Source organism: Gymnoscopelus microlampas, assembly GCF_963454915.1.
Source record: "Gymnoscopelus microlampas genome assembly, chromosome: 21".
NCBI classification, from domain to species: Eukaryota; Metazoa; Chordata; class Actinopteri; order Myctophiformes; family Myctophidae; genus Gymnoscopelus; species Gymnoscopelus microlampas.
The window spans coordinates 10,043,366-10,057,780 of record NC_139958.1 but is presented as its reverse complement, the minus strand read 5'-3'; the positions used below and the strand labels follow the sequence as shown (position 1 = coordinate 10,057,780).

Below are 14,415 nucleotides of genomic sequence, written 5' to 3'. Positions count from 1 at the left end.
TACATTTTGATGCCAATACTTTTATACTTTTACTCAGGTACATTTTGAATTCCAGACTTCTTCTTCTACATTGCAGTATTGATACTTTTACTTGAGTAAAACATTTGAGTACTTTCTCCACCACTGCCACTGAGCTGCTGTCTTCTGGCCACTTTATGTCAAACAGGAAACGATACCAACACACATTTAACCAATCACGTAGCAGCACGTGTCTGGCCCTACCAATCTCTACCATATTTTTAACTCTATGATCTCAACTGAACTGCTGTAGATGTGCATTAAGAATGAATGTAGAGATCTAATGAGCATGAGCGTGCGTGCGTGTTACTTATTTTTAACTCTATGGCGTGTTAGTATCGTCAGTAGCGTCTCTCTCACTCAGGAAACATCTACTTCCTGTCTCCATTACACTGCCTGCTTCTATCGGACTATTATATACTGCTTTGATATCATGTTTGTATTGTTCTAAATACAATGTTTACTTTGATATAATGATTTATAAACACTATAGTGTTATTGTAAATGTAGCACTTCATTTGTCCTTTCAGGAAAAATGTAATACCTGCACAGGGAGAGCAGGTATTAGTCCTTTTTATTTAATATGTTTAAGAAGATCTGCTGTTGTAGTGGATTTGATTGATTGATTGATTGACTTTATTAAGGATCCCCATTAGCTGGTGCCATAGCAACCAGTTAGTCTTCCTGGGATCCACATAAAAACCCCAAAAAACAAATAGTTGCAACATTATTAAATGTCTCAACACACAATGCATAATAAAAAGAAAGAAAAGAAAAAAAGAAAGCAGGATAATAATGAAAAATGAATACTACCATAACTAATTGTTTTTGAATGATTTATTGAAATGTTTATTTTGTATAATAATAGCACATAAGCATAATAAGCAAAATGAACACAAAACATGCATATTGAGAATACATCATTTAAATATGTACAGAGCATTATTGGTATACCTGCAGTACTTTTCCATATAGGTCAATAGACTTGTTAGACTATTGTGAAGTCAACTTAATAAACTTTGACTGCCCAGTCACATATTTATGGAATATCAGTGAAATGTTTTGGTGAGCGTGACATTTAATAAAGGCAAAAATTTTCACCAAAACTATTATTATTTCATTTATTGATTCACATACATTGGTGGTTGTTATGGTTACATAATATCCCAGCATCAATCAAACTGTCATGCTTAGGCCTACTAGACTTAACTTGATTTCAGCCTCCTGCTACCTAACCAGTGTGATAATGCCAAATACCCACTGTATTTGTCAATATCACTGTCAATACTTGCACATTGGCAGCTAAATCCATCATTAATTCTATTAGCTTACATCACAGTGCTCATTATAAGATGACACCATTTCTGACACCACTCACTCTGCCTACCAGTGACATCATCGGTAGGCAGGTGTGGTCATTTTTGAAGATTTTAAACTTTTAAGGACGGTGTCCTCAGAAAGTGTCTTTTGAGCTGGCACCGCAGACACAGCTATGAGGAGACAAAGTCCTCCTCTGCTCATAAGACACTTTCTGTGTGGACACAGCCCCTTACTTTTTATTTTGTATTACAGTAAGAACAATCTTCTATTGTTTTCTATTTCAGCATGCTAGCTTACAGGAAGAGAAAGCCTGTAGTTTCTATAGACACACTGGGACTACAAAATTCACGCCCAAAATTGAGACACCTACTTTAAAAATGATCCTACATGAACTGGAGACGATATAGAGTTGAATAAAAATATGTTACCAAACGTATAGAGTGTCTTTATCAACATATCTTCTTGTTTTCTCGATAGTTGATGTGTTTCACATTTAATTTGCCACTTGAATGGGTTACCCATAATGTTAACACAGCATAGGGGAGACGGCAGACAGACAAGAAGTCGCATTTCAGTGACATCACTGTCTTTACGAGCGCCGAGCGTCAACTTTGAAGAGCGTAATTTGTCATGTCTATATTTTGAACATCTCATAGGCTTATATTAATTTTCTACCTACCGCAGAGCTCCGACGGTAGGCCGTCCTGAATGTAAGTTGGGGAAATAACCCAACTAAATGGAGGAGTGACATATCCCAACATGTTCAACTACTTAGTGAATTCTCCAGCTTAGTATTAATATACAAATAGTCTTGCAAGATGCTGTTTGGATAATGGTCCAAAATAAATACCCTATTAAAATGATAGGCTACCCCCGGGGGGGTGCGAGGCGCTGCTCTCTATCACCCGAGTGACCATTTTCATTCTCTACTCACACGGATCCGGAGATCACGTCATCAGAAGATTTCCGCCTCCGTCCAATTCCTGTTTAGCTTTTCCTGAAAACAGCTGTATCTTGAGTTGACTTTTTTGCCCTGCATTTCGTGAGACATGCTATTTTCAACATGCTGTTACAAGGCAAGGGGCGGTCACGGTTGGATAGTTTTTTCTCTGGGCAACGTACACTGATACCGTTTGTGTTTACAAACGGTCGGATGAGCGATCATAATGGATATACATTTTCTGTGACCAGTTGAAAAGGTAAAAAAAAAGAAAATGGCTGGCAGTGGGCAAACGCAGACAGAAATAAGTCTGGCAGTGAATGAGTTAACTCCTAATTACTGTTTATCTTTGAAAGGCAGAACATTAAGCTGCAGCATCATTAACAGATGGTAGAAGAGGTGTAGAGGGTAGTTGGTAGAAACATCTACCACATCAGCAACTCACAGATCCACGGTTGTCTATTTGTGCAATACGTATTAGTCCATTTTCCTTTACTGTGCTTGTATGCAGCACAGTTTGCGTAGTTATCAGGTTCTCCACTGTCCCAGTACCTACACAGTTAACAACATCATGTATTGTTACTCACATCCACTCAGTCGCTCATACAGGAACTTTGATAGAATTACTATAGAATAACTCATTAATATCTCACTGTGTTGTCAGTGGTGTTCCATCCACCCACGTCCATGTTCCATCATGTGTCTTTTTTTTCAGTCCAATCCAAGAGTGTTCAAACTGTGCACCCAGTCCTCTGATGAATTCCTAACAATGTGTCCATGATTGAACCACAATTAACTCTATATAATCTAATGAATTCAGGTTTTAACTACACATCACATGTATGTGCATGATGCATTCATACTCACACACACACACACACACACACACACACACACACACACACACACACACACACACACACACACACACACACACACACACACACACACACACACACACACAACACTAACCTGTTCATCTTTACTGTTAATGACGACAATATCTGCTCCTTTCGTCTTACACTCTTCTCTGCTTTCCCTCCAAGTTTTACTTTCAGTTGATCTGTTGAAACATCTGTCTCCAAACTTCTCCCATCCACATGGACAGGGCTTTCCTTAATGTTTAACAGATATTTTACTGATGGACTGATTTCAATGCATTGATAAACAATTCTATTACATTTAGGCTCGGTTCTACAAACAATGATTAAATAATCATAGTTTAGGGCTAATCAAGGGTTTGCTGATCTAGGATTTATTTTAATTGCACCTCTTAATTTTAAGGATTGCTTTAAACTGTGATTAATTCATGGATTGAACTTGTTGAACACACACACACACACACACACACACACACACACACACACACACACACACACACACACACACACACACACACACACACACACACACACACACACACACACACACACACACACACACTTGTTCGTCCACCATCTTGGATTTGCCATGTAAATAAACATCAATAACCTAACCTTTGGAGAGAATATGTGTTCAAAGTAAGTAAGTAAAGTTGAGTCATTGAGTGTTCTGGTTGTAGGTTTGTCCATGTTTATCAGGATTTTAATTTAACATATTGTAATCTTTATGTATAGATTAAAATATAACATTTGACATTCTATTATCATGATATCCCTGGTAATAATAATGGCAATAATGAATCGTTTACAGTAATATTTAATTAAATATGTAACATCTCTCACCTGCAATGAGCTGCTTCACTTGACTTTGCAACTTGTCATTCTCTTCAGTCAGTGATTTTAACTGGTTGTTGGCTGAATGATCTGCAAATGACAAAAATAACAAACACTGTAGTTTATTTCATTCATGGTGAGCTCAAAAGAAGCTTTGAGTAAAAATAAACGTGAATGAATTCTCTGTAGTGTGTGTATGTGAATAGATCCCAACACGAATAATTATACTAGTGCATCAATAACCTAACCTTTGGAGAGAATATGTGTTCAAAGTAGCGCCTGCAGCCAAAGAATACATAATTTGTTATAATTACTATAGCCTATAGCACTAATATAACCTGCTCCCTATAAAACTGGACTCATTGCACACACTCATTGTCAGTACATACTTTGTTCCTGTGATCTGCCTTGGACTTTCGTTTTCGTTGATTTGTGCTTCTGAAAGGTTTGCACTTCCTGTTACTGCTTGTTCTACTACGTTTGGCTGTAAGCTTTAACTACTGCTTTAATAAATATGTAAATTGAAACTATTCTGCTTGTGGCTTCTGTATTTGGGTTCAGTCATTCTGCAAACCGTGACACAATATTGCATATTATTATCTCTGGAGTCATGCGATGAAGATCTCTAATCAGTCAGATTCTGCAGATTCTATTCCAACTGGCTATGACTGCCTTCCAAATTGTGCGGGCCCTGGGTAGGCAACCTGGCCTGGCGGGGATCTGCGCTCTGAGGAGTTTTTTTTAAAATGATGTCTTTATTTTGTCCATAAAGAACTCAGAGACTTTGACAGTTGAGTCATTGAGTGTTCTGGTTGTAGGTTTGTCCATGTTTATCAGGATTTTAATTTAACAACACTGCAATTTTATGTATAGATTAAAATATAACATTTGACATTCTATTATCATGATATCCCTGGTACTAATAATGGCAATAATGAGTCGTTTACAGCACTATTTAATCAAATATGTAACATCTCCCACCTGCAATGAGCTGCTTCACTTGACTTTGCAACTTGTCATTCTCTTCAGTCAGTGATTTTAACTGGTTGTTGGCTGAATGATCTGCAAATGACAAAAATAACAAACACTGTAGTTTATTTCATTCATGGTGGGCTCAAAAGAAGCTTTGAGTAAAAATAAACGTGAATGAATTCTCTGTAGTGTGTGTATGTGAATAGATCCCAACACGAATAATTATACTAGTGCACACACACTATCAAACGTTAAACTCTACAGATGTGATGTGGTACAGTATAGTGATGTCGTACAGTAATGATATTACATGTAATACTCACATTGCAGGGTGATGACAATGAGGACAGTCAGCAACATGAGACTCAACACCCCCAGACACACTGACACCACAATGAAACACCTTCTGACCGTTGAAGTCTGATGTCCTGAAACAGGAAAACACAGCCAGTGGGAAAGGAATGATACTGAACTGGGCAATATATGCTGTAAGGGAATCTACATGAAATCCTTTTTTTTAAAGCTGCTGCAGGAATGACCAAAGAGATGTCATTTACTAATATATATTTCTGACCGCTTTGCGGCCTGAAATTCTAGCAGTGACGATCAAAACACTATGTCTCACGAAGCTCGGATAATCCAATCCATGTTTGCTTATTACGTTTTGTGCCATTTTTTAAATATAAGATAACATTTATTTTCACATTGAAACCAAGAAAGCAGCTTTACCACGATTTGTAACATTTTTAAACGTACCCTGAGTGTGTCTTCCTGCTGGGTTCACCGTGGTGACCTGCTGAGGTCGAAGGTCCACGCTCTCGTAGATGTCCACCTCTCTCTCCTCCTTCTCTCCCCTCTCCTCTAACTGTCCACTGTCCTCACTGTCCTCCCCATCATCTCTCTGTCCACTGTCTCCATCTCTGTGTTGTCTGTCTCCATCTCTCTTTCTCACCTTCTTGGTCATGTCTGGCATGGCATAAATATCAGAAGCCATCTTACATTGATAAGAACAATAGCTACATGTCTCTACTGGTTATAGGGAAGTGAAATATGTAAATCAACCACTGCAAAATGCTGCTCTTATTGCTGGCAGAGTACTAAAGACAGGAAGTGTGTGTATGTTTCCTGTGTGTGGGTAGGAAAGGCGGTGACCACATACTGCCGTGTTAAACATCATACTTCTGCTTATCATTTTTAACAACAAAGTGTCACCGCTATTTTGAAACAAAACTGAATGCATTTATTTTTTGTTGACTTTGGTAGTAGTCTATATGTTTAAAATTAACTTGTTTGGTATATAATTATATATATATTGCTGTATATAAATCTTAGTCTTGTTTGTAAATGAATGTAACTACATGAACAGATAAAGAGACGGATAATGTTGTGTTTTTAAAATATGTCAAAAATATTCCAACATTTTCATATTTTGGAAATTGCCGATCTACAAGCTCTGAAGCGTTTTTAGAATGGCTATTTTTTAAATAGCCAATGTATATACATAGGTTTAAAGTGGTTCAACTGATTTTTATGCTATATTAACTCATTTGGTTGGGGAACCCCATCAAGGACCCCTGGGGGTCCCCGGACCCCACTTTGAGAACCACTGCTTATAATGGGAGCGCTCACTCTGTGTCCCTGGGAGCTGCAGTCTCTTCTACAGTGGCTGTAATCAGTATTGCCAGATTTTGCGAGAGAAATAAGCAACACCAGGTGTATGAAAACAAGCCCAAAAGAAGCAGTGTGGCCACATAAATCAGCTATTTTAAAATAGCCGATCTACACAACGCAACGCGTTGAGAGCTTGTAGATCTGCTATTTTCAAACAAAATATTGAAAAAAATGTGGAATATTTTTTTTAATAATTTAACAAAGATCTTGTATGGGGGTCCCCTATTTTCAGATGGGGGTCCGTGGACAAAGACATTCATTTTGGGTGTTTTCCTTGACATGAAAATGTTTGAAAACCACTGGTTTAAACAACATTAGGAAGCAAGTCCAAATAAGCAACTACACCTTATAGAAACAAGCCCAAAAAAACTGCAACCAGCAACTACCAATATTTACAAGCAACTTTACAGAAAAACAAGCCCAAAGTCGCTTATAATAAGCAGACATGGCAACACTGGCTGTAATGACCGCTGGCATTTCAACACTGACCTTTACACTGCCATCAGTCCCTCGACTCCCCCGACACGCACACACACACACGCGCGCACGCACACGCACACACACACACGCGCGCACGCACACGCACACAACATGGTATAGTCTGTCAAACATAATAGTGTACACACATGACAGCACACACACAAACATGCTGGAACACCCACACACACACACACATAAGAAAAAGGGCAGATAGGTTTTAAGACATGGCATGTCTGTCAAACATACTGTGTAAGCACACACATGCACACACACGCATGTATGTATACACACATACGCGTGTGCGCGCACACACACACAATGCATGGACACACAGGCATGCAGACATACGGGACACAATGCATGCATGTACACACACTTGCAAACACACATGCTTGCACTGTGCAAACACACACATAAATCACATCCATGCACACACAAAGACACGCGTGTGTACACATGATCCTGTCTGTGTGACATCATACAGTGTAGTAGTGAGAGAGAGAACAGCATTGTCTTACACATGCACGCACGTGCACGCACACATGTGCATGTGTGGAGATGTTTTTTTGGGGTTTGGGGGGTCAAGGAGCGCTGGTTTTGGTTCACATGATCAAACTATTCCATCCATCACGACTTGTCAACTCTGACGGCATCGTGCTTGTTGACGCGCCCGGCCCTCGGTCCGCTCGCCCCGGGCACTCGCTCGCCTAGCGGCTCGATTGAGTGCAGCTTATGAGCCTCAAGGCCGCGCTGTCTGTCTGCACACCATGCCCTGTGGTCACAGTGATTTAAGGACGTTAAGGTAACAGGTTACAAGAGTTCCTCCTCCCCAACCCTACTGGTAGAACAATACAGCACACTGAAGACTACTATAGCTTCAGTTACATCATCAGAAACAGTGAACCACAGTTTTCTCCAGCTTCATAGTGGTCAGAATCGTGTGTGTGTGTGTGTGTGTGTGTGTGTGTGTGTGTGTGTGTGTGTGTGTGTGTGTGTCATACCGGGGCTAATCTCACAAACCGCTGGACCAATCAGCGCCAGCTAACTTGTGCACGCTGCCAGTAGGCCAAAGAAGTTTCCCAGATATGAAGTAGTGTACATAAATAGATGTCATAGATGACACACGTAATACACAGGCTAAATGAAATCCCCGATGCAGAGCCACGCTGTTATTGTGTTGTTATTTATTTATTTCAATCAAGTGCGGAAATCTGACTATTTATGAATGAGGAAGGGAAACCAGTGGCAGAGTTGGATGACCCAGACTTGCTTCATGATCTTTCTGGTGGCTTAGCTATAATAACAAAGCGCTTAAATGTGCTTAATGTTAACATGCAAGGCTGCAGCAAACCTGTTACAGCATTTGAGTCTTTCAATTTAGATAAAAACAGTGGGACCCTGCAGTGGGACCCTTGGGGGTCCCTGAGGGGGTTCCAGGGGGTCCCATGCAGCTAAATTAGTTAATATAGAAACATATTTTTAACCACTGGAATTCTATATACATCAGCTATAAAATAGCTGATCTACAAGCCCACAACACGTCACAAAGTTTGAGAAGCACTGGATTAGTTTGTTTAATGAATGGAGCATCATCTCCAGACTCTATCCAGTGAACATTTCCATGGTCCCACCACTAAGCTGTAGAGCTGTTGTACTCACCTTGGACAGTGTGTCAGCATACAGTATGGTCTGACCTTCATCTCCAGGCTCTCTGCCATAACTCTCATGTTCCCCCTGGTTTTGACACCTGGGCATCTCTCACCTGCTCGCTGTTGTCAGACAAATCAGTGTGACGGCGAGAGAGGCCAATGACATGGTGCTCGGTGGCTCAACCGGTTGGTTAGTGTACTGTTTCCCAATCAGTGGGTCGGGAGTCGGGACCCATGTTTGGGTCGCGGACCCAAACATGAGTAAATACCCCCTTTTTTGTTTCCTACATTAAAAAAATATACATTATTTATTATATTTTAAAAAGTGTCAACAAAAACACATTCACAAAATCTAAATACCAATTTAAAAATGTTTCAAACGTTTTTCATAAATAAAATCTAATAATTTCTATAAAAAAATGTTTAAGAAGTAGTGAAAATAGCAGATCCACAAGCTGGCATCTGCTATTTTCACTAATTTGGGTCCTGGGCAAAATGTCTAATTTCTCTTTTGGGTCTTACTCTTGAGCTAAAAAGTTTGGGAACCAGTGGGTTAGTGCACACACAGACCAGGCCAGACCAGACCATCTTTTGGGCTATTCTGGGCAAATTTGCCTTTCTATTTTTATTTTAATTCTTTAAAATTAAATAAATTGTAGATCTAAAAGCATTCTTTCCAACAACCTCTTATCCCCACAAGTTTATAGATTTTAGATTTATGATTCAGATTTCCTTTATTAACAATTTTCTTAGGCAATTTCATATATCAAATATTGCCAATAAAACAACCCACATCAAAACAGAATAACTAAAATACGCATTAAAAGTGGTTCTTTGGCTTGGGAACCTATCAACCATCTCAAAGATCAAACTGCTGAAGAACCATTGAAGGAAACACATTATTTGTGTGTGTAAAATAAAATAAAATAAAACAAATGGCCAATCGAAGATAAAAGGGTCAATAGGGTTCATAAAACGATAAAAACAATTATGAGTTCAAATGAACGTCCGTAAAATCCCCAAAAGTCCCTGAAGCCCACAAAGTGCACCAATTGCTTGATGTTTATATGTCCATAAAGTGCCTTTAATATGTGTGTGTGTGTGTGTGTGTGTGTGTGTGTGTGTGTGTGTTTTCAAATGTAGAAAATGTATACACATCTTTAGAAAATAGCAGATCTACAAGCTCACAATGCGTCACATCGCGACACATTGTGAGCTTGTAGATCGGCTATTTTCAAATGGCCGAAATATATATAGGGCTGAAGTGGTTAATGTATGTTTTGTAATAATAATAAACATCTACAAAGTAACTAGAAACTAAAGTTTTCAAGTAATTGTAGTGGAGTAAAAGTGCAATATTTGCCTCTGAGATGTAGTGGAGTAGAAGTAAAAGTACTGAAAAATTGGAAATACTCCAGTAAAGTAAAAAATACCTAAAAAATTAAGTACAGTACTTGAGTAAATGTACAATCCTTGCCTAGATTTCTACTCAATAGTTGATTATATTTCTACTTTTGAAGAAATCATTCCCTCAAATGTTACTTTCTACTAAACCTTTCAGCTGGCCCACACAGTTTCTGCAGGAACTTTCTGTTCTGGCTGAAAAATAGGAATGCAGAGATTATGCAATGATTATGTAAGAGGGGAAACACGGACGGAACCAAGTATAGACCCATGGGGGACACCCCGACCGGTCAGCTGAAGAATTATGGGTTTAAGTTGTAACAGATGGACAAGAGTACAATCTGGATAAGACATCTGACACTGAACTGGCTCTGTGAGGGAGGGAGGGGATCAGGAGGAGAGAGTGAGGAGGAGGAGAAGAGAGATATCTACAGAGAGATGTGTATCAGCTATCAGCAATGCTCTCTTACGTTGTGAGCTTGTAGATCGGCTATTTTCAAATGGCCGAAATGTATATAGGGCTGAAGTGGTTAATGTATGTTTTGTAATAATAATCAAAATCTACAAAGTAGTAACTAAAGTTTTCAAATAATTGCAGTGGCGTAAAAGTACAATATGTGGATCCGAGATGTAGTGGAGTAGAAATAAAATAATTGGAAATTGGAAATACTAAGTATAAGTACAAATACCTCAAAATTGCACTTAAGTACAGTAGGCTACTTGGGTAAATGTACTTAGTTACTTTCCACCACTGTCTGTGAATACTGCAGTTTGTCCAGAAAAAAAACTCACTTCTGATGTTATTTTTTTGGGGGGGGGGAAGAGAGCAGGGACATCTTTTGAGGGTTAGACTGCCTCTTACTGCCCCATTTTGAAAGAAGGTGATTTATCAGAGCCTTTATTTTTACCCAGGGAAGGCTTGCTGAGGAGGCATTTTGTTCAGCACCACAATAACCTTACCCTCATAGAGTCAGTACGGTACATAAGCACCTGCAGGCCAGTTACTGGAGGCCTCTCGGCCGCTCCATGAGAACAAAGAAGGAGTTAAGTGCCTTAACCCATTAACCCATGAAGACCTGAGGCCCATTCTACAAAATGTCTTCTAAATCCTAGCAGTTTTCTTAAAAGAAAATATATATATATATGTTGCTATATCAGTGGTTCTCAAACTTTTTCATGTCAAGGACCCCCAAAATGATATGTATTTGGCCGCGGACCCCCCATCTCAAAATATTTTCTTCCAGGGACCCCCCAGAGGCAAAGATTTAAGTTACAAATGTTTGCTTTAAAAATATATATATTGAAAGATTTGCTAGCGAGGCACTCGGTGCTGCTGCTATGAGCTTGTAGATCTGCTATTTTTGAATATCCAAAAAAATCTAAAATGCATGTGACCAAATGCCTTCTAAATCAGTAGTTCTGTAACATCTTCGTGCCAAGGACCCCAAAAAGTATATGTATTTGTCCGTGGACCCCCAAATCCAATGTCCAAATGGGGAAAGGGGTCTTTCAGAGCAGTCCAGTGTTAAAAGCCATTTAAAACTGTAAGATGCAGAGTCATTAAATGCCAGGGGTTCCAATGTCTAAAATCCAATCAAAGCAGAAGAAAGTGTCTGGTGCACAGTACTTCCCTTTCCAATGGGGGGTGGGGGGGTCCAGTTGGAGTCCAGGTCCTTCCTCTTCTGTCCTTACATGTAGATCTGTGCCTTTCCGTGGTCAGAACACAACTGGCTCACCCTGCAACAGTGGCTATTAAATAGGGAGAGCCTTCCTAATTAGCTCATGCCCTGCACCTGTTCCACTCACTTATCCAATAGGAGTCCTCCATGCTGAACAGCTGAAACTGCTACCACAGACTGGCTTCAAAAACTGCAACTCAAAATGAAATAATAAAGAAAAGCAAACATGCACACAAAATCAAAAGGAATAGAGACTGAAAAACCAGCTATAATACAAATGAATAAGCAGTCAGCGTGACACTCTCACACACTTTTCAGTGCCCGGCTGTTGTGCCGTGGTCCTGTCAATCTATGGTTCAATAAAACCCTAAAGTCCAGTTTATAGACGACATACAGTACACAGAAATTACCGTTAACCTGAGCAAGGCATTTTTATTGAAAACAAGGGAGATTCCCTCTATAATATGTGAATAAAAGAACAGCAAATTAATGATATATAAAACAAAATACAAGCCTGATAATTTCGCGAGGTCGATTCGCTCCACAACAAGGCAGCATGCTTAGACCAGCTCTCAGATGAGCGCTGGGAGAATTCTGAAGTTGTTATCTTTACACTCAGAATATCAAAGTGGTGGCTGGCAAGGCCTGCCTTCTATAAAGTAAAGTAAAGGTTGGCCCTTCACGTCCCGGGCACGTTATCTGTCAGCATGACACTTGTATTATCTGCTATTTTTGAGAACCACTGTTCTAAATCCTGAGAGTTTTTTGAAAAAGTTGCTATATCCTGGTTTCTAAACCAACTGGTTTTTATGTGTCTTTGAGTTGTACAGTGAACGTGTGCTCATGGCCAGTGCTTCTGAAACTTTTCCTTCATTTCAAGGACCTCTTATAACTCAGAGAGAGAACAAATGGAACCCTTTTACTTTTCATTTTGTACACTCTCAGTTACAGACCTATAAGGCATTGGTTCTCAAAGTGGGGTCCGGGGTAACCTCGGTCCCAGCCTCACTCATCTGCGAAGAGAAGAGCCTGGTCACGACCTAAAGCAGCGAGTGTCTAGGAAGTCCTGAGTGGACAGGATTTCCGTTTCCCCCGGAAACATTTTTTTTTGACCAATCACAACACTTGTTTCATTCACGGAGAATGTTAACAGATTTGTAAAGCATCAACGTCATTTCCTTGGGCGGTACTTCTGCCAAATTCAACCATTTCCGGTTGTCAACTTCCTAGACAACCAACATCCCAGGTCTTGCCCAGGGTGGGTCCGGGGACCGTCAGGGGTCCTTGGAGGGGTTCCAGGGGGTCCCCAGCAAAATGTGTTAATATAGCAATCACAAACATTTTAACCACTTTTACAATTTGAAAAATAGCAGATCTAAAAATAGCAGATCTACAAGCTCATAGCGCGGCACCGAGTGCCGCGCTATGAGCTTGTAGATCTGCTATTTTTGAAAAATCTTGAAAATCTGTGCAAAGCTTTGAATATATTTTTAAGCAAACATTTTTAACTCAAATCATTGCTTCTGGGGGTCCCTGGAACAACATATTTTGAGATGGGGGGCCGCAGCCAAATACATATCATTTTGGGGGTCCTTGACATGAAAAAGTTTGAGAACCACTGCTATAAGGGTCTATTTCGAACCCCCTGCAGGAACCCGAGGGGTCCCTGGACGCCACTGTGAGAAGCACGGCTCCAGGCTATGAGGCAGTTAGTATACTGTATGTGGTCACTGGTTGGATGTGGCCGAAGGCTGAGGGGTCAAACGCATTCCATTTGAGAGGAGAGGAAGATGAATGGAGGTATTACATGATGGGAGATGGCCTCGATTCTATAACCTATATACTCCCCACCTCCCCTCCCTCTATCCCTCATTCCCCCTATCTATCACTCATCTCTCTCTCTCTCTCTCTCTCTCTCTCTCCCTGCCTTATACTCCCTCCCTCACTCTGTCCTTCTGATGTCACCGCCCCACCCCTCCTACACTTTTCAATCACCTCTTCTCTTCTCTTCTCTTCTCTTCTCTTCTCTTCTCTTCTCTTCTCTTCTCTTCTCTTCTCTTCTCTTCTCTTCTCTTCTCTTCTGTGGTGTAAAGCAACCAAGTACATTTACTCAAGTACTGGAAGTACAATTTTGAGGTATTTTTTACTTTACTGGAGTATTTTCAATTTTGCAGGTATAGATTATTACATTATAAAACATACATTAACCACTTCAGCCCTATTTTATACATGGGCTATTTGTAAATAGCCGATCTACAAGTTCACAACGTGTCGCATCGTCGCATTTAGATCTGCTATTTTCAAACATATTAGTACATTTTGATACCAATACCTTTGTGCTTTTACTCAATTAAATTTTGAATTCCGGACTTTTACTTGTGACGGAGTATTTCTATATTTCAGTATTGATACTTTTACTTAAGTAAAATATCTGAGTACTTTTTCCACCACTGCTCTTCTCTTCTCTTCTCTCATGTTGTTTCTACAAATGATTGTCAACAGATCATAAGAGTGAGAGAGAGAGAGAGAGAGAGAGAGAGGGGGGGGGGGTCTCGGGGGTTGGGTGG

At 39.9% G+C, this 14,415-nt stretch overlaps 1 protein-coding gene across 1 annotated transcript; it reads right to left on the bottom strand.

The window, feature by feature from the left end:
- Positions 1-1,417: 1,417 nt before the first annotated feature.
- Positions 1,418-5,959, bottom strand: LOC311037791 (CD209 antigen-like protein C; the record flags this gene model as incomplete). The annotated part of the gene is made up of 6 exons (XM_084047081.1): positions 1,418-2,830; positions 2,932-3,041; positions 3,251-3,393; positions 4,003-4,074; positions 5,289-5,393; positions 5,722-5,959. 6 exons carry the CDS (start codon positions 5,957-5,959, stop codon positions 2,704-2,706), a joined length of 795 nt encoding a protein of 264 aa, XP_083903207.1. The 3' UTR covers positions 1,418-2,703.
- Positions 5,960-14,415: the final 8,456 nt, after the last annotated feature.